This window comes from Grampus griseus, assembly GCF_964374135.1.
Source record: "Grampus griseus genome assembly, chromosome: 10".
Taxonomy (NCBI): Eukaryota; Metazoa; Chordata; class Mammalia; order Artiodactyla; family Delphinidae; genus Grampus; species Grampus griseus.
This window is the reverse complement of record NC_139004.1, coordinates 34,150,920-34,174,851: the sequence shown is the minus strand read 5'-3', so window position 1 is coordinate 34,174,851 and position 23,932 is coordinate 34,150,920. Positions and strand designations below refer to the sequence as shown.

Genomic DNA, 23,932 nt, shown 5'->3' with positions numbered 1-23,932 from the left:
GGGATGGAAATCTTAGTTTAATCTGGATGGTGGTTCAGTGGGTGGATAGTTTTGTCAAAATTCATTGAATTGCACATTTAAAATGGATGCATTTTATTTTATGTAAATTATACCTTAATAAAGTTGGTTTAAAAAGAAAAAAATCGGGCTTCCCTGGTGGCACAGTGGTTGAGAGTCCGCCTGCCGATGCAGGGGACACGGCTTCGTGCCCCGGTCCGGGAAGATTCCACATGCCGCGGAGCGGCTGGGCCCGTGAGCCATGGCCGCTGAGCCTGCGCGTCCGGAGCCTGTGCTCTGCAACGGGAGAGGCCGTAACAGTGAGAGGCCCGCGTACCGCAAAAAAAAAAAAAAAAGAAAAAAAGTAAAAGAAAAAAATCATTGAGCTGTACACTTAAGAACAAGTACACTTTACTGTAGGTAAGTTATATCTCAATTTTAAAAAGTCAGAAAACTAAAATAAAAAGAAGGAAGTCTAGAGCTGGGTGTCTTGTGTCCCCTTGGGGCAGGTGAAACATAAACCACCCCCATGAGGATGCACCTCTCTTTTATGGGGGGCCCTCCCCATCTTGAGCCTGGTCAGTGTGTGGGCTTCCATGGGCTGCCCACCCCCCATGTCAGCTTCTCACCTGTTTCCTGTCTGACCATCACCTGCCCTTTGCAGCTCCTCAAGTTCATCCCGGAGAAGAGTGACATTGACCTCCTGGAGGAGCACAAGCATGAGATAGAGCGGATGGCCCGTGCGGACCGCTTCCTCTATGAGATGAGCAGGTCGGGGGCAGCAGGCGCGGCCAGGAGGGGGCGGCGGTGGGCGGGCCAAGGAGGGGGCTGGAGCTGCTCTGGGGTTGGGGGCCTCACGATGCAGCCCGCCCTGTCCACAGGATCGACCACTACCAGCAGCGGCTGCAGGCCCTCTTCTTCAAAAAGAAGTTCCAGGAGCGGCTGGCCGAGGCCAAGCCCAAAGTGGAAGGTATGGCTGAGGGCTGGGGAGGAGGCCTGGGGGTGGGAGGCAATGGACAGGCACAGAGGAAACCTCCTTCCTTATTCTTGATTGCCCCCGGAAAACCAAAGTCAAGGACAAGACGTAAGTCTATGAGTTTTGTAGATGTATGCACTTGTGTACGTGTGCACACGTGCCGGCCACGCACCCCATTCCCCGTGTCTCGGCATGCAGGCTCTCCAAGGCGGGGAGTCTGTTGACATCTGCCCCAGCCTGGAACAGAAATGCTGAAAAAATGACGATGACATTAAGCCCCTAGAACACTTGTTGGCACAGATTGCTCTGCTTGAGAGGTCCTAGGTGCAGAGAAGACCTTGGACACATTATTTTAAGTGTGAGCTACTAAGAAAGTAGGAAATTGGGCAGCGGGATCCCCAGAGGTATCTGATTTGCTGGGGTTGGGAACCCCTCCCACCTTTTTCAGGTGAGAACTTTGTAATTAAACGAGAACCACATGCCAAGTACTGTGTGAAACACTCCACGTGGATGGTCTCATGTGGTCCTCGCAACGCTACGGGGGCCATTCACTCATCTCTAAGATGAGGCTATGTTAGTGGCCCAAGGCTGTGTTGCTGGTAGGTGGTGGAGCCAGGATAGGAACGCAGATGTCGTTCTTCAGAATCCATCCCTTCCCTCTTGTCCTGTAGTACTTCCCAGAGGGCATGTCCCTGGAACTGCCTGGGGATGGCAGAGGATGGAGGCACAGGGAGCTGGGGAGAAGGGCAGGTGGTCAGGAGGGTGGGCAGCCGTGAGGACCCCAGAGGGAAGAAGCAGGAGAGGCTGTGAGGCTCATCTGCGGTGAGAACAGGATCAGCAGATTGGAATGAGAGAGCCAGTGTCCAGGATGCTGGGGGGCAAGCTGGGGGCAGAGCAGAGCATGGGCCCCCTCTGCTGGACACCAAGCTGCCTGCACTCCCTTGGAGGCCCAGGCCAGAGAATGGTCCTTCCTGGAGTTTGATGAGCTGCTTCAGGAGGATTCCCAGGGTAAGGTGGAACGTGGCAGGGTTAGAGGCTGACGTTTTCTGTAATCTGACGGACACACGCACACCCACGCACGTGCATGCACGCAACAAGGGGTCCGCAGGCTGTGTGATCATAGATAACGGGTCTGAGGGGGAAGGAAAGGGTTCAACAGTGACTCTGCAGGTCTGAAGGCACCTCCTTCCCTGGTGATGGGTGAGTCCTGCTGCTGACTGCCTTTGGGGCGTGAGGCACAGATAAAGGGGTTCAGCCCAAGGCATGTGTTCAACTATTTGTGTCTCTTGGGTCAGTGAAGCAAAAGTGAGCAATCGCCTGTCATTTGGATCTGTGGAACCAGAGCAGTTTAGCCGCCAGGTAGATTTTTTCTCAGATAATTTCCTGCTCCTAGGAGCTCACTCCTAAACTCTCCCTAAGAGGTCATCAGTGCACGCTCAGGAAAGAGCTTCCCTTTAATATCGAGCTAAGCAGAGTGAGACGCGTTTGGGATGGCAAAGCCTGCTGAGGAAAGTAACAGTCGCTCTGCTATCGCCATGGCTACCGTTCTAGAATGGTCTGGAGGTCTCTTCCGTCCCAGACTTGGGAGCAGGTGGCTGAAGTGGTATTTGACAGAATCAGGTCAGTGGGCTTGACTGGGGGCAGAGAGGTGAGGAGCGTGCAGGGGTTGGGGTCCATGCTCCTCCCTCCAGTTCTCCCAGGAAATATTCCTGGAAGAGCTAAGATTTGGCCTATCCCAGCTGGTTGATGAGCTGTTGACCCCTGTCCCCAGCATCCCTCCCTCCCCAGGCAGGGCCTCTGGGTCAATTTGCCGAAGGCCAATTCATCAAATCTGACAAATTTACCAATTCTTCTGTGAATATATTCATGAACATATTCTTGAATATATTCTATGAATATGTTCATTGCTGAATATACCAAATTTACCGGCGCTCATTATGAACATATGCACTGAGTACAGTCAAGATGAATATGGCTTCACATGTAAACATGCTTATGAATTTATTCATGAATATATTATATCTAAAATGTCTGCATTGCATTATGGGAGTTTTCCCATTTACACTGATTCCCTTTGAACTCTTGTCAGTTTCTGTTTTACCAACATTTTAGCATTTTTAGGATTCCTCTGCAGATTTTTCAAATAGCAGCCTATCAGCCTTAGAAAAACTATCCCAACCGGTATGCGTTGCCGGAAACTCTGAAGTAGTTTACTTAAAAAAAAAAAACCAAAACAACTTGTTATTGAAATATGCACATAGAAAAGTACACAAATCCTAAGAGTCCTAATTGATGAGTCATCCAAAAGCGAATGCACCTGTGTGATCAGCAGGCAGGTCAAGAAATGGAATGTTTCCAGTCCCCCAGAGCCCTTCTTCATGTCCCCCTCTCAAACATTACTTCCTCCAAATCCTCTGAAGGTCTGTCTATCCTGAACTTTCTGTAAATGGAATAACAGTACAGATAATTTTATGCTGGTCTTTTGCTCAGCATTATGTTGTAAGTTATCCCTGTTATTACAGGGAGCGGTGGGTTATTTATTTTCAGTGCTGCGTTTTATTCCATTGTATGAATATACCATAATTTACTTAACCAATCTAGATGGAATTTTTTAAAAACACAAACTAGAAACCATTCAATTATTCATCAAGAGTACTGCCACTGTTAGGTCACAGAATAGGCAGATGTTTCAGTTTAGGAGCCGCTGACCAACCTTATCTCTTACTCATTTTTTGTGTGTGTGTGTGGTATGTGGGCCTCTCACTGTTGTGGCCTCTCCCGTTGCGGAGCACAGGCTCCAGACGCGCAGGCTCAGTGGCCATGGCTCACGGGCCCAGCCGCTCCGCGGCATGTGGGATCCTCCTGGACCAGGGCACTAACCTGTGTCCCCTGCATCAGCAGGCGGACCCCCAACCACTGCGCCACCAGGGAAGCCCTCTTACTCATTTTTTTTACAGCTTTTTTTTTTTTTTTTACAGTTACTTTAACTGCTTTTGAAGAGTTTTGCAAAGTTTTAGTCAAATGGTTTGCATTTAACCTTCATAGCAGCATCTTAAGGAATGTTCAATTTGGCAGAAGCCAAAGATCATAATACAATGGTTTGATCTTCTCACCACCACATTTAATAATCCAAAATCATATTCTATAACTGGCAGCCAAATTTTCAGTGTAGGATTTGTATCCTAATTCTGCACATCCACCATTAAATACAGAATAACTGAGGAAGGGCCAGAGTACCCACATCAGAATGAAATACTGAAGGTTTGGTTACTGTTAGTCTTAGTTTGTATTTCCAAGAAAGGTATCATTTAAGGAATTGGAGGGAAATTTTTAAATGCCTAAAGGTTGGAAAATTCTTTTAAATGATATTCAATAGGCTGTCTAGTAACCTATTTAATCAAATCTAAGACACCATCAACTGCAAAGCACACCATTATCTTATAAAACAAAAATATGAAAATACTGCAATTGATGATGTTATAATTTAATTGACAGGGATGTTTTTCTTTCCAAAAAGATCAACAAAATTCAGCACTTCAAAAGAGGCAGAAACAGTCCCATAGTATGTAAAATGCAGAAGTTAAAAATTTTAATCACTAGGTTTAGAAAAGTAAAAGTATTATATATATATATATTTTTTTTTTTTAATTTATTCATTTTTGGCTGCGTGGGTCTTCGTTGCTGTGTGCGGGCTTTCTCTAGTTGCGGCGAGTGAGGGCTTCTCACTGCAGTGGCTTCTCTTGTTGCGGAACATGGGCTCTAGGCACATAGGCTCCAGTAGTTGTGGCACACAGGCTCAGTGGGTGTGGCTTGCGGGCTCTAGTGTGCAGGCTCAGTCATTGCGGTGCACGGGCTTAGTTGCTCTGCGGCATGTGGGATGTTCCCAGACCAGGGCTCGAACCCGTGTCCCCTGTATTGGCAGGTGGATTCTCAACCGCTGTGCCACCAGGGAAGCCCAAAGTATTACATTCTTGCATATATCCACAGAAAGAATATGTTAAGAGTCTAAATATATGCAAGGAAAGATGATACATCCTCCAATATAGTCTTAGGAAGAGTTGGCACGTTTTGAGAAAGGGTTATTTGGTGAATTGGCTTTTGGCGAGTTTGCTTCCCCTGGAGGCAGGTAGATGTGGAGAAGATCGTCTGCTGGGCTGTGGGCACAGCCTCTGCCCCTCTGAAGCTGACACTTAACGGCGCCTTTTCTGGACTTTGTGGTGGCGTCATCACCTGTCCCTCCTCCCGCAGCCATCCTGCTGGCCTCCCGGGAGCTGATCCGCAGCAAGCGTCTGGCGCAGATGCTAGAGGTCGTCCTGGCCATCGGCAACTTCATGAACAAAGGGCAGCGTGGGAGCGCCTACGGGTTCCGGGTGGCCAGCCTTAACAAGATTGCCGACACCAAGTCCAGCATCGACAGGTGCGACCTGCCGGCTTCTGGAGTCTCCGTCTCACCCCATCCTGGCCTCTCCCCTCCTCCCCGTTACCCTCCCAAAATATGCCACAACTTCCCCCTAACACCTCACCCTAGTTTCCGCCGGACCCTCATTCCCAATTCCCTTGGCCCCGTACCCCTGACCCGACTTTCACCCACAGAAACATCTCTTTGCTCCATTATCTGATCATGATCCTGGAGAAGCATTTCCCTGACATCCTGAACATGCCCTCTGAGCTGCAGCACCTTCCAGAAGCCGCCAAAGTCAAGTAAGGGGTCCTCTTGAGGCTGCCTTCTCCCTGTGATCCCGCCCTCTCTCATCTAAACTTCCTCCTTCGGGGCTGCTCTGAGCTGGCTCAGAATGAACAGCATCTCGGGGTCTGCTCTGGGAGAACCCAACGAAAGACACTCTTTGCTCTCAAATCCTCATTTCAGAGATTCTCTCAGGAAACAAAGCGGGGAGTGGGGAGCTGTGACAGGGATGGGGAGAATGCCGGCAATGGGGTTGTTGTGAAGCCACTTACCACTGCAGGCGAGCAGAGCTTAATCCTGCCTCTGCAGAGTGTGGGAGACAGTGTAGGACACTCGCTCCATTATCCCCACAAGGGGTAAGATAGGCATCATCTACCATCTCCTGTCACTCACTGGCTGGGGGTGGGCAGTAACGCCCTGGCCCGCAGAAAAAGTGCTCAGTGGTTGGAAGTCAGGGCTGTCCACTACAACGGATGGTCCAAGGAGATGGCGGGGGTGGGGTGGCGGGCTCCAGGGGCATCTGCTACAGGCGAGAAGTCAGACCTGAACGTATATAGGCTGATAGAAGCATCTCCAATAGAAGCAGAAACGCAGAGGTAAATAGCTAATACACATCAAAGGTATACTGCATGCAAGATACCATGTTAAGAGCTTATGAGCATTACCTGATGGTAATAAAAATAAATCCAAGCCAGAGGCCATGTGTTGGAAACCTTCCAATATGCAGCATGACATTTCCGGTCTAGAAGGATCTATAGGACATAAGTTTCACCCGTCATTTTATAGAAGCACAGACAGAGCACAGAGGGGACGTGATTTGCCAGGGCGACATGTTAATAGCCAAAGCAGGGCTGGAACCCGGGTGCACTGACTCCCAAAGCCATTGGGGTTTGCTCTGCCTTGTACTAACCCCAGCTCCTCTCCCTCCCTCTGTGTCCCCCCGCCCCCCATAGCCTGGCAGAGCTGGAGAAGGAGGTGGGCAACCTCAGGAGGGGCCTCAGAGCAGTCGAGGTGGTGAGTACATCATCTATGCCTGCCTGGGTTTGAGGGGATGCTGCCCGTGTTTGCTGCCTGTCACTGGGCCAGAGGGTGGACCCGCCCACCCCCCCCCAGATGCAGACCCTGTCTGATGCATCTCTGTGACCCAAAGCTCCTGGCTGGGGCGACAGAACAGCTGGCACAGCAGGTACAGCCTGTAGCATAGAGTGAGTGCTCAGGAAAGGATAACTGAATTACCCAAGGCTTAAATTTAGACTGAATAGGAGACATCCACCTGAGACTGTGGCCTATCACTGTACAGTGGAGTGGAGTGAATGAGAAATCTGCCACGTTTAAGATTGATTCAAATCGATGGGACAGAGGATCTGCATGCCTTGGAAGCTGACTTAGGGCCGGTAACACCTAGTGTGACACTGGGGACCACTGTCCCCAGAAGTTCTTATGTCTCTTCACCTCCTGCCTGGGCCAGTAGAGGACCCAGGGGCTATACTTTTTTTTTTGCTGGAGACCCAGATCTCTACTATTCCTGATCTAAGTGCTTCTCAGATGATACTGTCTCTAGCCCAGTGTGGAGGTGGCCCACTCCTTTGTTCCCATCTAGGAACTAGAAAGCCTTCTCATCTTCACTGGGCGTATGTGGGAGGCGGTTAAGGGGATAGTGGGCTTAGAGAAAGAAGTATGAGAAGGAACCTTTTGTTGCCATTATGGCAGTGGGGGGACGGGGCAGGGGGCTGCTTTCTAATTTATAGCCCTTTAAAGTGCTACCCAAAATGTGGTCCGTGGACCATGAACCAGCAGCATCACGTCAACTGGGAGATTTGGAAATGCATCTCACACTTTAATCGGCACACAAATCACCCAAGGGTCTTGTTAAAATGCAGATTCTAATTCTGAATGGGGCCTGAGAGCCTGCTTCTTAAAATTTCACGCTGCTGGTCCCAGACCACGCTTTGGGTAGCAGGATCTAGAGAAAGAAATATGGCAGCAGGGGCGAGGGAAGCATAGAGGCAGGGGGTACTGGTTGATACCTCACAATCTTTGCCACCCTTAGAATTTGAGACCCAGGGTGTACCCTCTTCCAAAGGAAGGCTCAGTGTCCTGCGATTGGCAAGGAGGGTGGAGGACGTGGTGAGTCCCAGCATTCCTGACTCTCGTCCTGGCACTGGTCTGACCAGCACTTGGCTCTCCCTCCTCAGGAGCTGGAATATCAGAAACGCCAGGCATGGGATCCAAAGGACAGGTTTGTCCCGGTCATGAGCGACTTCATCACGGTCTCCAGCTTCAGCTTCTCAGAGCTGGAGGACCAGCTCAATGAAGCCAGGGCCAAGGTAAGGGCGCCCCAAGCCCCCAGGCTGACCCCACCCCCACCCCTCTGTCTTCACTGGTCCTACCACAGGTGGCCCAGAAGGGACACACCCAGAGGCACAGAGCTTTGAGGAGAAAGGGTTTCCTCACTCCTACAAGAAAAGCGACAGCAACGCTGTTGCAATGTTCACAGTCTATTGACCAGATGTCAGGCACCCCATGAAGTGTTTTCCATCCTCTGTCTCACCGCCTACCTTCTGGGTTTGTTGAAAGGCTATTATCCCATTCCACAGATACGTGCACTGAGATCCACAGACGTTAAGTAACTTGCCCAGGGTTGCCCAGCTGTGACAGACAGAGCTGGCTTAGAAGCCTGACTCCGGAGCCTAGCTTTGCTCTCGGTTGCTCTGCCTCTTCCTGCTTTGCACTCTGACACGCCTCTGGACCCCAACTGTGGGAGTCTTATTGAGATGTGGGTCCCCATTCAGGAGGTCGGGGGTGGAGCCTGAGATTCAGCCTTTCTAACCAGCTCCCGGGAAACACCCATGCCGCTGGCCCAGGGAGCACACTTAGAGTAGTGAGGGCTTTCTTAGAGGGTTTTCAGTAGGTTGAATTAGAGATGGTAGCTCTCAGTAATAGTGCCAGGCAGGTAGCTAGCTAGCACTCTGCATCACTAACTCATTTAACACCCCCCCCAACAGTATAAAGTAGGTCCTATTATTATCCCCATTTTACAATGGGGAAGAAACCGAGGCACAGAGGGGTTAAATAACTAGCCCGATAACTAGATGATCTGACATCCTTGTGGTCCTGACCTTAGGAAGTGCTTCCCAAGGTCTGCAGCTCCTGGTCCCGTACCTACACCCTAACAGACCCAGAGGTCACTCTGGGCAGCCTCTGTCAGTCAGCCTGGGTCTCCCACCTCCCAGGTGTCAGCCTCAAGCCTTTCCTTCCTTCAGCCTTGTCCTTACCCTGATGACGTGGGGGGGGGGCTCCCTTCTCTAGCCCTGCCCCCCCCAAGTCCCCCCACCTGGATGAGCTCTGCTCTGGCTGGAACTCAACTGCCCACCAGGCTCGGGGGCGACTCTCCACCAACCCTTCTCTTCGACAGTTCTCCAAGGCCCTGATGCACTTTGGGGAGCAGGACAGCAAGATGCAGCCGGATGAATTCTTCGGCATCTTCGACACCTTCCTGCAGGCCTTCTCGGAGGCCCGGCAGGACCTGGAGGCCACGCGGAGAAGGAAGGAGGAGGAGGAACGACGGGCGCGCATGGAGGCCATGGTGAGGGTGCTGCTGGGGCCTGGGTCTGAGCAAGGCTGAGGGAGTGGAGAGCGCGTGGGCGGCGGGAGGCTCAGGGTGCCCTCGCAAGGAGGAAAGTGGGGCCACTTGGTAGACCCAGCCCAGCCCAGGCGTCAACCCGCGAAGGAGGGCAGGTGTCTGTGGCCTGGACCGCGGTGGATGTGCTGGGCCGCGGCCTCTCACCCGCCCTCCTCGCCCTTCCAGCTGAAGGAGCAGCGAGAGCGGGAGCGGTGGCAGCGCCAGCGGAAGGTGCACGCGAGCAGCGCGCTGGACGAGGGCGGCGAGTTTGATGACCTGGTGTCAGCCCTGCGCTCGGGCGAAGTTTTCGACAAGGACTTGTGCAAACTCAAACGCAGCCGCAAGCGATCAGGGAGCCAGGCCCTGGAAGCCACCCGGGAGCGGGCCATAAACAGGCTAAATTATTGACCTGGGGGACTGGCCGCAGCGGGAGGCTGGGAGACAGGGATGGGCCCAGGGCAGCGGAGTGGAGGAGGCCGTGCTAGTGACACTTACACAATTCGGTGCTGGATTTAGAGCCCTGGGCTGGGTCCTGGGGGCGGGGCTACGTGGCAGGACCCGGTGTCTCCCCACCTGAAGGGGCTCCCCTCATCTCCTCTTCCCATCATTCTTCCTGCACCCTGGCCCCAGGGGTCACTCTTTGAGGCGGACTTGGCCATCCCGGGCCGGCCCTGCTCCCTGACCCCCAGCACGGACACCCAAATGTTGGCACAGAGCTGTCCCATCTCTAGCCTGGAGAGAGGTCCACGGACCTCGTCTAGATTTCACGTGCCGTGGGGAGTAACGGGCGGGGGCATCCAGGCTCCCATCTCTCAAGAGTAGGCTTAATGGAACGTTGATATGGGGCGAAGTTTCCTATTGAAAGGAAGAGGCATGACATATGCTAGCTAGATGTGTTCCAGGAAAAAAAAAGATGCTGGGAGTCTGCAGGGACCAAGTCATCAGGACAGGGTGACAGTGCCTGTTTCCTACATCGCAAGCCCTCTGGCCCCTCTTGCATGTCTTAAGTTTCTCTCCCTTCCCTCCTGCCATCTCCATCCTATACTAATCCAGAATCCCGGAAAACTCACCTTTGGGTTCCCACGACTAGGGCTCACTATCAGGTACTTGATGGATCTGGTAAGGGAAGGGGTTCAAGGAAGAAGACCCCATTCATCACCACACCTCGTACGCTGGGCACAGGGACCCTGGAATGAAACTGTCCTTCCCCACCCTGTACCACCTGACCGTTGTCTTGAAGCGAGACAGTGACCTCACACGTTGGCTAGGGGTTCCAGAGGGCAGCACCTGAATGGCTCCACCCAGAGCGCCTGGGTTACCACTGAACACTACTCGGACCCCGTACTCGTCTGACATCTGCCACTGAGCAGAAGGCACAGTGACCTCCTGCTCTGTCCAGCCTGCAGGAGACACTTCCAACTGCGTTCGTCTGGCTGAGGTTGGCCCTGGGGCATCGGTTCCGAGGGCTCCAAGGGCAAGAGCTGCCCTCTGCAGTTACGTGCCACCTCTAAGGGAGTAAGGGGACCGCCTCAGGGGCATTCAGATGGGGGGCAGGCCCAGAGAAGGCAGGGTGGAAAGCTGAGGGGGGTCCCACCCCCCGCCCCCAGCTCTGGGACCCGACTTGGTTCAGCCGACTTTCATTCTGGTTCTCCTGTCCGTTCTCACCTTCATTCTGTCCACCAGGAGCTGTCCTTCTGGGGCAGGATGATGGCTGGTATCTACACAAATTTTCTAAAAGGACAGAGGTGAGCTGAACTCCATCAAGGCTCATTTTTAATACATTTCCAACCCCCCAGAGTTAACCCCTCATCCTCTGTATCTGTGAGACCTGCCTGATCCTCCCTACAACCCCACATCAACAGGCTCCCTGCCCTTCTATCCTCCTGCCCTTCCCTTTTGTGTTTCTCACCTTCTGACCTCCTCCTCCAGCTCAGGGTTATTGCCAGTGGACAGACTGGTGGGCTGGGCCCACTCTTCAGCTGCCTATCTTTTCTGGGGGTGGGACCATAGTAGCTGCAGGGGAAGAAACACAGGGTTGCTGAGCCCAACATGGGTGTTGGTTCAAGGGGGAGGATTGAGCAAGTGTAAGCCTGGTGGGGACCGGTGTGAAGCAGCCATCCTGGAGTCCAGGTGTGGGTAAGGTGAAGGCTTACCAGGAAGAGTGGCCGCAGAGCTGTGTGATACCCACAAAGCCCCCGCTGGAAGAAGCCGGCATTGGGACAATGGGAAGGTTGTGGTGGGACCTCGCAGGGTCCTCCCCCAGACTGGCCGGGCCGAAGTCCACCTCACCCACTGGGACCGGGAATAGGGAGGGCTCCACGTCTAGCCAACAGGCCTGCCCAAACCCCGGTATTCCCACCCACCGTGGAAGGCTGGATACGCACCAGGGAAGAAGGAACATGGAAGACGTTCGAGACACGCTGGATCCACAGAAAAGCACAGTTCGGTTTAACTGTTTACAGAGGACACGTATATTGATTGTTCCAGGGCTCAGGCTTCTCACCTCTAAAGATTTTGCTTTCTCTATTTATTATTTTTCTAGATCTGGCCAGTGGCTCTGACACCAGACGCCACTGTAGCCAGATCGCCAACAGTGCCTTGGACCACAGACCATCACGGCTGACTCAGCAAGAAGTGCTGGTGCCTTGGAGACAGCTGAGTTGGTCCTTGATGTGCTAAACGTTGACGCCTGTTGTATTTGTCCCTTGGTCGTTCCCAGGTGCCCTTCCTGCCACCTTTGGGTTCATTTCTCCAGCTAATTTTGTGTACAGCGTAAAATTCAGTTAATCTGATGCAAACTGTCCCCTTCTCAGCAGCAACACCTGCTCCCCCTCCCCTGTGAGGGAAGGGAGGCGTGTTTAGGGCGGCGGGAGGAGAAAATTCTCCGGGTGAATGGGGAAGGGTCTGGTCCAGGCTCTTCCCCAACCCTATTCCCTTTCCACCCTTTGGGGGAGCCGTGACCACCCCCGCCCCCCACCTCTACCGCCTCCACGCCAAGGCTGTTCTCACCAGCTGTTTCAGATGACAAATGAGGCTAATGTATAAATTCTGCAGCGTCCTTTTCGCCTGCACCTTTTTTATAGAATATATTGTAATACTAAAAAATATTAAATCCGTGCCACCCCTACCTAACCGGCCTTGAAACTTATGCCTTCTTCCCACGCTGGGACGTGAGGCGTGCTGGGGAGCGGCATAGCCCATGGTGTGTTGGAAGCAGATCCTACCCGCTCTGCGAGCCCCGACTGTGACATCCTCAGGAATTCCGCAAGCCAGTTCACGTCATACGGTAGCTTGAAATCGGCCAAGGTGGGAGGACTTAGACCATGGAAGTTGGCCTTTTTTGCTTTTCCAAGAGCTAGTTGTTAAGCATTTGCCAGCACACCTGGGTGCAGGGCCAGAGGAAAGGCAGGCGGGGGGCCGGGGGAGTGAGGCTAGAGCTAGACACCTACCCACACCGAGAGAACCCCGCAAGCGCGTCCAGCGTTTGGGGCTGTGTAAACCGGGAGCCTCTAATTGCACCCCGTGACCTCTACCAGCCGGCGACGGGATGGGCTTCAGACACCCCTACCTGACGGTGCTACTGGAGATGCTGCATCTCTGGGCCTCCCTCTCCACTCCTGCCTTCTCCCCCAGGGAAGGCGGGGTGCACGGAGAACACGCCGCTTTGCTTTTCCAGCGTCTCTCCTGCTCCTCTTCCCCCAGGGGGCGTTGGGTTGAGGGGTGGGCCTGCCATCACGGCGGCTCGGTGCCCTCGGCACAGACACAGTCCTCATTCTTGCATCCCCCAAATGGGCATCGTGGCTTTATTTGGTGCACCGTGTGGGTGAAGGCAAGCTCCATTGCTCCTCCTCCCCTGGTGTGTCCCAGGACGAAGGGGTGCAGGTGGAAAGGCCGTGCGCGGGGCAGGTGTGGGAGGTGTGCTTGGTCAGGAGGCCTCAGGGCTGTGGCCCACGAGGCCCCTGCTTGGGAGCCCTTGGTTCCCTCCCGGGGAAGGAAGGAGAAGAGGAAACCCAAGAGAGAAGGGGAGGTTATGGGCTCAACTGTCGGAGAGAGTCCACAAGTCACTCAGTGTGATTCGGGGGTTATCTAGCCTTGCTTGCTGTGGCCAGCCCCCTCCCACGACCTTAGGGTCCAGGAAGGCTGACGGGCCTGCTGGTTTCCTCTCGGAAGAAAGGAAACCTCGCAGGTCAGTGTAGGTCATCGAGCAGTAGAGGGGTGGGCTGACCTGGGGTTCCTACCGGTTGAAGGTAACTGGTGGCGGGGTGAAAGGAACTTGACATCTTTCCCTTGGCTGAAATCTCATCCCATCTCTTGACCTCGCTGGGCCAGGGGTGAGAGGGGGCAGGAGCTCTACGTCCGATGGAAGTCCCCCCGCTGACCCCCGGTCTTGCTGACGAGCTTGATCTCCGCCAACACGATGTCCCTGCTGACAGCCTTGCACATGTCATACAGGGCGAGGGCGGCCACGGCAGCGGAGGTCAGGGCCTCCATCTCCACCCCAGTGGGGCCCCGAGCCCGGCAAGACGCCCGGACCACCACGGCGTGGCGTGTGCTGTCCAGCTCCAGCTGCACCTGGACGTGGCTCAGGGCCACGTGGTGGCACAGCGGGATCAGCTGGCTGGTCAGCTTGGCCGCCTGGATGCCTGCCAGCTGGGCCACCACCAGGGCGTCTCCCTTCTTTAGCTGGTTCTCCTGGACGAGCTTGTAGGCCACAGGCCCCAGGAGGACCACGGCTGAGGCCACGGCCACCCGCTCTGTGTCTGGCTTCCCACCCACGTCTACCATAGCCGCCTGTCCTTCCCTGTCCACGTGGGTCAGTTGGTCTGAGGTGGGCAGAGGTCCTGATGGGGTGGCAGGAGCCCGGGGCTCTGGGCTAAGGCACTTTGGGTTGGCATCTGAGTCGAGGTGGGAACTGTAATGTCTCTGAGGGAGCCCAGATGCCAGCCACCACTGGGCGAGGTGAGGGATCTGGGGGGCCAGCCCCCTTTCCACAAAGTCACCGTCTGGCTGGAGAAACTCACTCTGTGCCTCAGACCCTGAACATGGAGGGAGTCCCTGAAGGAGATGCTTGGAATGGCTGGTGGGGAATCTTGGCACATCAAAAATAACTCTGGAAGGAAAAGGAAAGAGAAGAAAGGCTCAGTCCAAAAGGTAGGTCTTTTCCCACCTCCCTCCCCAAGCCTCTCCCCACCAAACCCCGAGTTCTCCCGTTCACACTGGGGAAAGGGGAATGAGGGGCAAAGAGCACAGCGAGGAGAGAGAGAAAAGCGATGATACACAGAGAGGGGCCCCCGGAATAAACACGTGCAGCCCTCCTCGCCAGGAGGTGCACAGGGCCAGGGTCCCGCAGGCTCTGCCTGCCCTGCAGTGGGCTCTGTGGGTGCTCCCACCTGGGCTCCCCTCCTCACAACTTTCCTGTTGCCCAAGTTCTCTTAAGAAACACCTAAGGTCTGAAGACTGAAGCCTCGATCAGATGACTGCTCTGTCCCTTCATTTTCTTAAAACGATAGCGAGGCCTCCGCCTGAATTACCAATTAGTTACTCTCATCTTCACATTCTCCGGGAAGGGCTAAGAGAAATCATATAGTTTATAGGCAACACACTAAGGTAAATATTTAGTCTATTTCAACAATATCTCAAGCAGGTGAGAAGCATACACAAAGCAACAGGATGCTCTGAATGGTCCCAGGGGCCTCAGGGACCTTGTAGGCTCTTGTTACTCAAAGGTGGTCCAGGGACTGCCAGCGCCAGCACCATGTGAGGACTGTTAAAAGAGATGCAGCCCGGGCCTCCCGAATCCGAATCTGAAATAACAAGATCCCTAAGGGAGTCACAGGCACGTGAAAGTCTAAGAGGCCCTGTTCTAGGCAACTCCTGGTTTTATAGAGATCAGACCACTTTAGTTACTCTATATCCTTGAGAGTATTATTATTCCTTCTGAAGCAATTAGGCCTCCCAACCTCTAGCTTTCCATCATGCTCTAGCCCCCCTACCTTGTCAGTGTCAGAGGTACAATTATCAAGGCACCCCCCACTCCTTGCCATCAAGGCGTGTCAGCATGGGTCAAGGCCCAACACAAGAGGATGAGGATGGTGGAGGTGACGGCAGAAGAGAGGTGACACAGTTTTCTTCCCGATGGCATGCTGTGGTGAGCCGCCCTTCCTTCTCTGGGTGGCTGGTGTGGTCCCTGGGCTGTCTCTGGCCCACTCCAGCCCACATGCCTCAGGGCTCTCTGCTCCAAGTGCTGGAGGAAAAGAATCCCTTCCCCTGGTCTTCTCACTGCTTCCTCTTGCTTAGGGCACAATTCAGGGGCCCAGATCTGGCTGTGGCCAAGGGGGCGAGGCCTCCCCTGCTCTAGCCTGGGCATGCACCAGAGAGATAACAGCATCCCCAAAGCTCCGCATGGACCAGCCAGTTCCCCAGGGTTAGAGACCACATGTGGCTCAATAAAAAGGTGTTTCTGTTTGAAGCATCCTATGCACATAAGAGACGCCCTGGGCCCGTAAGTTCCCGGGAGTTAAGGAATTAGGCAGTTGAGATCCTGGCTGTGTCCTCCCTAGGAAGCTGAGTAGCACTCTTAGCTTGCTGCCTAAGCGCTGCCCACACAGAAGCATAACAACACAAGGACCAACGGGCACTAATGGTCCAGACACGCACGTGAATTGACCCACAGGACAGAAGGGAAGGGACGCCTGTGACTGTATCCAAGCTGGGAGATTCTAAAGCCTAGGACAAGATCTCTCTTACCCAGAAGCTCCATTTTCAGGGGACAACTAACATAGCGATCATAAACCTGGAGGACCCCCCCGACCCGATTTCTGGTGAGACAGAACGATGATTTCTGTGGCATGTACAGTAAGAGGGAGCCAGGGAAGGGAAGAAAAGCCACAGTAAAGGCTTGGAGGGGTAGGAAAAGGTGAAGGATGAGAACCTCAGGATGAAGTGCAGGATCAGGGTGGGGGGGCGCCTACGGCAGGGGCCCCACCCCACGGGACCCCCCCGACAAGGGTGAGTGGTTACGTACTGATGGGTCACCCACCGATGAGGATCATGGGCCGGTTCTTCATCTGGGAAATATTGAACATGCCTGGGGCGAGGGAAGGATGGGGGGGGAGAGGAGAGCAGGGAAGCGGGGAGAGAAAGAGGGCGGGGAAAAGAGTTCACTGAAACGAACGATGGACACAGAGGTATGACAGCCCCGTGGACACGCACTCACCTACCGCAGCCCGACAAAAAACCCCCGCCGTACACTGCAAGGTCGCCCATGATGGAGCCCATGACAGTTTTTGGATGCCAGGACCCTGCCCTCCCTGTCAGGGATGAGAGAGGGGCAATGACACCCCTCTTTCTCCACCACCCAATGAAACAGCCTGAGAGAATGTGGGGCCCCCCGTCCTGTGCAGGAGAAGCATCACTGCACCCCAAGTCTAGAGGTCCAGCAGAAGTGACGGAGAGCACGGACCACACTGAGTGCCACTGGCTCACTACAGACCTCCCTCCTGCTGACAGTGGCCCACTCACCGCCCAGCCTGGCCTCCCCGCCCCCTCACCTGCATGCTGCCGCTTCTTCCTGCCCACGGCAGCCCCAATGATGCGCAGCAGCTCCTCCTCAGAGGCCCCCGCCCGCAGGTGATCCCGTAGAGATACCTCTGAGTTCCCAAAGAGGCAGACCTGGAGAGATCACATTGCAGGTGAGGCCAACATGCCCCCCTCATCCTGAGCCTTGGCCCCCATCCTTGGAGCCCCCCTGGGCTGGGCACGAGGGCCTCCCATGGCTGGTCATACTCAAAGCAGGTCTTCCTGCAATGAGGGGCCGAAAGTGCTAGATGGAGGAGTCGGAGGGGCTGGAAGGGCAGGAGGCAAAAGCAGACACCCCAAGGCCTGCATCATCTGACTTCCGGTCATGTTTCCTTCAGCGCGTGGTGCGTGCTTGAAAAATACCAAATAACTGCCGACAGATACAGCACATGAAAGTCTAGATCCACACCCTCTCCTGAGACATTCCACGCAAAGGCCTCTTCACTGCATGAGAACGGACCCCAGTCAGTGGGAGCTGAGCCCCGGCACGGACATCCATTTCCCCTCCATCCTCTTCCAGTCCCTTTGCTCCCGGACCCTGCCCGCCTGGCCCTGACTCGGGGCTGAACAGCAGAGGGCTGGTGGAGACGGCAGCCTGAGGTCATTCAAACTTGACTCGATGCTCCCCTGACTCTGGGAGAGGCTGGGAGCTCTGGGGGGCTCGGGGTGGATGGGGCAGTCCCAGAAGGCGGGAAGCCCCACAAAGCACCTACCAAGTGTCAGCCCCGTGCAGGGAGCTGTGGGCACAGAAGCACGGGTGACAAGCAGACACCATCAGAGAAGACATGAACGAGAGCTAAGCGGAAGAGACACCCACTCCCCCGTGCTGGTCAGTCCCCCTTCCTCGCTCCCCACCAGCCCCCACTCTCTGCCCTCTTCTGCAACCAGAGCCCCCCTCCTGCTGGCTTCTGCCTGGGTTTGGCTGATGGGAGGTCAGAAGGTGAGAGCAGAGAAAGGCCGGGCACTTCTCGGCAGTGGTGCTTCCGGCCACAACCACAGCCCCAGCCAGGCGGCCGCTCCAGCTCTCCTGGGAGCCCAGTGACGCCAACTCCTCCCCTGCCCCTTCCTCCCAGGGGTGGGACAGCAGTTTGCTGCTGCTCATCCAGTGCCCTTACAGGTCCCCTTAACCCTGCGCTATAAACAGCCTCTTCCTCACATTCTCCTTAGAATCCTCCCTCCACTTCCCGCAGCGGGGTGGAGGGGACTGACTGACACAGTTACCACCGACTGTCCACTCAGTCCTGTGCCTCCAGCCCAGAAGACACCCTCGCTTTATAACAACCTGCCGCACAGTTCCTATCGGGTGTCCAGCCTGACGGCCCAAACCCAGCCACCAGCAAGCCCCCGATCCCAAGCAGATCCCAGAGCTGACCAGACAGCCCGGAGCCTCTCTCTCCACCCACACCTGCAGCTCCAAGTTCTTTCACTCTTCCTTCCCACCTTCACCTTAACTCTTACATATCTGGAACATCACGAAGTGGCCATTTAACTGTCTTTCTATTTCCAAATTCAACCTGGGAGTTATTCTTCCTAAAACATGAATCGGGGATCTTGCTCCCCACCTTGTATAAAAACTCTGCCCAGTGTCCTCCTGTCAACAGGACACACTCTGCACCTTGCATGGGGTCACTCAAGCCCTCCACGAGGTGGCCTCCCCACAGCTGACTTTAATCTGCCCTGGCCAAATCAGGATGAACGCATCCATCCTCCCCCACCACTACCTCCCCCCCACCACGTCCAGTCTCCATGGCTCACTGAGGTCCCTGTGCGCTCCCTCCAGGTTCACCACCAGAAGCCTGTCCGGCCCCTCATTTGATGAAGAATCCCGTGCTGCCACCCATTAGCTCTTTGTTTGGTCTCACAGGGAGTCTCTGTGGCCTCACAGAAGATGGGCATGTCCACGCCTCCCTTCCACCCGCCGTCCCTGGGCCTGAACGCACAGCATGTGCTGATGAGATATTAGATATGAGTAACGGATGCTGGTTTCAGGAATGAACCCCTGGCCTGGTGGGAGGGGCCAACCAGGGTGGGGGCTGGGGGAAAAGGGCACATCGATCCCCGCCCAGCCCTCCCACAGCACTGAGTCCTGGAGAGTGGCTCCTGATCAACCAGGGACCCAAGGAAGGAAGGAACCAGGGTGACGGTTCCACGGAAGCCACGAGTTCACCTTGATCTGCTGCTCCCACGATCCTCCCATCTCTGACACTATCTCACCATCACCCCGTGTACCCTGCTAGCCTCACCTCCAAACAGGGGGCACGGGTAGGAAGCCATAAACAGAGCACAGAGGGGACAGGGGTGCCCACGGGGAAGGAGACACTCACCTTGAGGTTCCCGTCAGCTGTGATTCGCAAGCGGTTGCACGTCCCACAGAAATGCTCAGACATGGACGTGATGAAGCTGACTCGGCCTCGGAAGCCAGGGATTTTAAAGGCCTGTGGGTGAGCAGTAGAGGGGAGGGGGATAGGCAGCTGAGTGCCAGCTCTCTCCCTGACATCAGAGCCCTTACCTCTCGGCCCTCTCCCCAGGAGCCCTGCAGAAGGCAGCCCCCAAGGCCCTCGGACAACAGAAGACTCCAGTATGAAGCCCATGAGCTCTCCGCCTGCACCTGGCCTGCCCCCAACAAAGGCTGCTAAAGATGCAGGAACCTGAGGGCAGCACGGCCAGGGGCAGCCACGTGGAAGAGCCAGACAAGCACCCGCTCCACCACTCAGTCCAGTGCATCCTACAAGTTCCTTAACCTCTGCCCCACGTCGGGCCTGCTTCTGCGTCAGTGAAGCAGGGAGGCTGCTATGATGGCCCTGGAACACTTCCTGCTTAAAAGGAACTGTCCTGCATCACTGACCCCACCCCCAAAGCAGCCCCTGCCAGCTCTCCCGTCCTAGGGTGGAAGCACCACCTTTCTCCCGGCCCCATCCCTGCCCTCCCGCCAACCTTGGCTGTGCTGGATTCTTCCTCCGGCAGCTTCTCCAGCTCCGGCCACTGCTGCCTGAGGGTGTCCAGCATCTCCTTATAGCTGACCATCTTCTTGAAGTTCCACTTGTTGCCTGTATTGGGGGTGGGAGCTACTGAGTCACATGATGCAGGGACCCAGGGGCTTCAAGTTCACCCTCCCACAGCCCAGGAACCAGTTCTCCGCCGCCAGGCCAGGAGGGCACAAGGTGCCTGAATGAGTGGATGGAATCACAGCCACGCCCACTCTGAGAAGCCTCCGACCCCCATCGCAGCCCCGGTGCCTGCCCAGGCCCCTCCCCACCACCCCTGGAGAAATTCCTACACACACAGTGGTATCGGGGCCAGCAGCACCCACAGGGGCAGCCGAACCTTGTCCGCCCTCCTCAGCCTTTCCCAGGGTTCTTGACAGCCCCCCGTCGTGCTCTCAGCGGGGCTCTGGTCCAGCTCTGCCGACAGGCGCAGCCTCCTCTTCCCCCACCCACCCTGCCCTGCGGCACTGACCATCAAAGGGCATGTACTCTATGAAGCGCACGTCCAGGGGAAGGCCCTCGGTCAAGGCCACGAAGTCCAAGAGTTCGTCCTCATTCAGGCCTCGCATCACCACACAGTTCACCTGGTCCAGGGATAAGAGGACCACAAGGGCTATCCCCACTGCGTTCTTTTCCAGGGATGACCCTTGTCGGGGATCTGACACCTGCCTAGGCTCTCCACCCAGGGTCCCGTTCCTTGTGTCCCTCCCCCAGTTCTCCATGGGTTGGAAGATTCCATGGGTCAGTGGTTTTCTCCCCTCCCTCGTGGGGAGTGGGGGGCAGGGCTGCATGGAGCGGGCCAGGAAGTGGTGAGGGGTACACCGCAGGTGCACTGGCCAGGGCTGGGGCCTGTCTTGGGGCCAGGAAGTCCTCACCTTCACAGGACTGTAGCCCAGCTCAATGGCCTTGTGGATGCCCTCCATGACCTTGCGGAAGCCTGTGGGGAGGGAGAGGAACAGGGTCCAGGCACTGCCTTCCTCTCCCCCACGTCCTCACACCCATAGAAAGCACCAGAGCCACAAGGAACCTCAGAGACCGCCGAGTCTGGGGACCAGAGAGTAAATATTTCAGGCTCTGGAGGCCAAGAGGCAAAATTGAGGCTATTATGTAGATATACATCATAAAGATTTTATTGACTAAATTCAGAATATGGTAATAATTGAGTATAATATTTGTAACACCACTCTGGAATAGAATGAAAGAGTGGAATTCTTTTTGCAGGGATAATATGTTGCTTAATTGGTATTCATGGTTAATGTTCCCTATCATTAAATTCATTGCAAATGTTATCTGCAAAATCCATTCTTGGCTCGAAGGCTGTAAGAAAAACAAACCAGGCAGGGGGCTGGAGTTGGCTGGTGGGCTGTAGTGCGTGGACCCTGATCTAGGTGAACCCCCTCATAGCCCAGATGAGGAAACCGAGGTCCAGAGACAGGCAGGGCTCAGCTGGGGGTCTCGCACAGAAGGCAGGACCCCCAACTCCCTCCTGGTGCCTGCTCTTCACCAGTCCGACCGTTCACCCACTCTTCATATTCTCACCGAGCACCTACTAAGCGTAGGTGCTGGGCCAGGGCTGGTGAGCGATTCCCATGCACGTGGCTCTCTCCTATCTCTGTGGTTAGTGCAGTAAATGTGATCCCAGGCTGGCTTCTCCAACCCACCGCAGCTCAGTCATGTATCCAAACATGTGAGCGCCTCCGGCATACCGGCCCCTCCCCCACCCCCAGCCAGCCTCCACGGTTTCCTTGCAGCATTTTCAGAGTAAGACGGCAGGAAGAGACGGCAAAGGAAAGACTGTACAGCTTTTATACAAAATGCCATTAGGATAATCTAGAAATTCTCTCTTCCGTCAAGCCCTCTCCCTCCAAAAGGAGGCAGGGGACACAGGGATATGAATGGGAAGGCAGATCTGGCATCAGGATCTACTGTCTCCGATCCTCATTCCAGGAAGGAGTCAAGGAGGCAGGGGGCATGGGGAAGTGGGGCTGGGGGTTCTCTGGGTAAAGCTCACAGTTATACCTTCCACTTTCCCACCTCAGAGCCCCTGCGGTTCTCGACTGACATTCCTCCTCAGAGTAAGCTCCCTTGATCTGACCACCCGGCTCCTGAAGGGCCAGCATGAATGCCTCCTCCTTGAAGCCCTCCCAGTCTCTCCCTGCTGGAGGAGAGAGCCCTAGAGAGAAAGAGTTCTCTCTTCCACTCTGCAAGTGCTTGAACTGACAGCACAAGACAAGCAAAGGTGGTTCCGTGGCATCACACCTTTCGGCCCTTCGTAGCCTGTAAGGCAGAACAGTGTCCTGTGCGTCTGTCCCCTCCACAGCACCTGGAGCAGCCTTTAGAGGGCAAAGACACTCCCCCCGCCCAAGCCCTTCCTCAGCATGCTGCCAAATATAAACAGGAAGTTACACGCTGGGGGACGGTGGAAAGAGGAGGTGGGGCTGAGAGCTGGAGGCTGTTTCCAGAGAAGCAGAAGGAAAGCTGGGTCTCCCCGGCATCTCTCTGATCCTCCAGAGAGGCCTCAGTAGTGCACCACCCTCCCCAAATCAAAGGGCATCTGAGCCTGTGCAGAACCTCCCATCCCAACCTGGGGCCCACGGATGGTGGGCGCTGGCCTAGTGAGACCCGGGGCTCAGGCCCCTCCGCTCTCCACTGCCACCCTCTCTGATGGAGCCTGGCAGGAGGAGGCTGTGGGTGTGCTTGCTGTAGGGGGTGAAGGAAGAGGCTTACAACAGGATGGGCTCAGGGAGCATCCTTAGGCGCTGGGGGACCCTCAGCTGGCAGTGCTGGCCCTGTCCCTGGAAGCCCAGGGCAGCTAGCTGCTTCCACCCCAGGCTGCCCCACATTTCCTCAGAGCTCACTACAGGGTAACCAACTTGTCTCAGTTTGTCAGGGACTGTCTTGGTTTTAAAACGGAATGTCCTGTGTTCTTGAAACCCTCTCAGTCCTGGGCAAACTGGGGGCAGGGTAGGGGGAGGCTGGTCACCACAGCTCATTAGCATCCGATCCCAAAATGTCCCCAAGAGTGCGGCTACAGAGACGAGGGACCTTTAGCAAGACTGAGGGATGAGGTGTAAATGCCTAGGCTTAGCTATAGCCCAGGCACCAAGAGGGAGACCAGGCCCCTTGCACCGGCCACAGCTCCCCAGCTACGAGGGCCTGGGAGGGTCACCGTCCACCGTGAACCCCATGTGATCACCTTTCCTGCGGACGATGAACTCAAACTTGGCTGGTACCAGCGTGTCCAGGCTGATGTTGATGGTACTGAGGCCAGCTTCCTGAAGCTGCGGCAGCAGCCGGGCTAGGTTGATGCCGTTGGTGGTGATGCCAATGGTCCTCAGCCCTTCCAGCTGGTGGAGCTGTGCTGGAGAGAGAACAGCAAGGGCTATTAGCCTTCTTGCTCTTGGTGAGGCCAGGAGAAGGGCTGGAAGGAGAAACTCCGAGCCAGATAAGATGGATGGAAAAGGGGCTCTCTGCGGACCTCTATTAACCAGGCTTAGCTTAATAAGAAATATAAGAATAAGAAATAACCAAACGATTAAACACCGAGTGCTCACCTTGCTAGAGTGCTGACGGGATCAGATGGATCAAGGAGACCGGCGCCCAAAGTGCACACTGGAGACGGTTCTATACAAATTGGGAGGGTAACTAGCTGCGCCCAGCTTAGCAGTCACCTAGGCAAGGAGCAGGAGGGGCCCTGGGCCTGTCAAGGAGGTTGCCTGTCTGGGGAACTATATATGGATGAGTTGGGTACGTTGGTCTCCCTCCCATGCCTGTGAGTAGGAGGAAGGCAGCAGCTTCTACCCCAAGGCTACAGTACTTAAGCGAGCTGAAGGGGGTGGGGGCAGCCCTGAGTAGCTGCAGATACTCAGGAGACGGGATCCCTGGAGTCCAGAAGAACTTCACTTCCCTTCTTCACAAACTCAGGGGCAACCAGCATAAACAGATATAGCACTGACAGCCAGGCCAACAGAAGCCTTGGACACTGAAATGAGTACACAGCTAAGAATCAGTAAATATGGGCTTCCCTGGTGGTGCAGTGGTTAAGAATCTGCCTGCCAATGCAGGGGACATGGGTTTGAGCCCTGGTCCAG

At 55.1% G+C, this 23,932-nt stretch overlaps 2 protein-coding genes across 2 annotated transcripts in view; one reads left to right on the top strand and one right to left on the bottom strand.

Annotated features, from left to right (window-relative positions):
* Positions 1-10,356, top strand: part of DAAM2 (dishevelled associated activator of morphogenesis 2) — a 111,081-nt gene extending 100,725 nt beyond the window's left edge. The window contains exons 18-25 of the mRNA XM_082664848.1: positions 662-768; positions 879-967; positions 5,222-5,390; positions 5,567-5,674; positions 6,611-6,671; positions 7,853-7,984; positions 9,073-9,243; positions 9,466-10,356. Of these exons, the coding sequence (XP_082520974.1) occupies positions 662-768; positions 879-967; positions 5,222-5,390; positions 5,567-5,674; positions 6,611-6,671; positions 7,853-7,984; positions 9,073-9,243; positions 9,466-9,687 (1,059 nt within the window). The 3' untranslated portion in view covers positions 9,688-10,356. The remainder of the gene's footprint in view (positions 1-661; positions 769-878; positions 968-5,221; positions 5,391-5,566; positions 5,675-6,610; positions 6,672-7,852; positions 7,985-9,072; positions 9,244-9,465) is intronic.
* A 3,273-nt stretch (positions 10,357-13,629) lies between these two features.
* The window catches only part of MOCS1 (molybdenum cofactor synthesis 1), a gene marked incomplete at its 3' end in the record, with an annotated part of 35,429 nt that continues 25,126 nt past the window's right edge, over positions 13,630-23,932 (bottom strand). Inside the window, 9 exon segments of the mRNA XM_082664849.1 lie at positions 13,630-14,261; positions 14,264-14,389; positions 16,319-16,366; positions 16,830-16,950; positions 19,182-19,292; positions 19,792-19,904; positions 20,314-20,425; positions 20,717-20,778; positions 23,038-23,202. Coding sequence (XP_082520975.1) covers positions 13,630-14,261; positions 14,264-14,389; positions 16,319-16,366; positions 16,830-16,950; positions 19,182-19,292; positions 19,792-19,904; positions 20,314-20,425; positions 20,717-20,778; positions 23,038-23,202 — 1,490 coding nt within the window.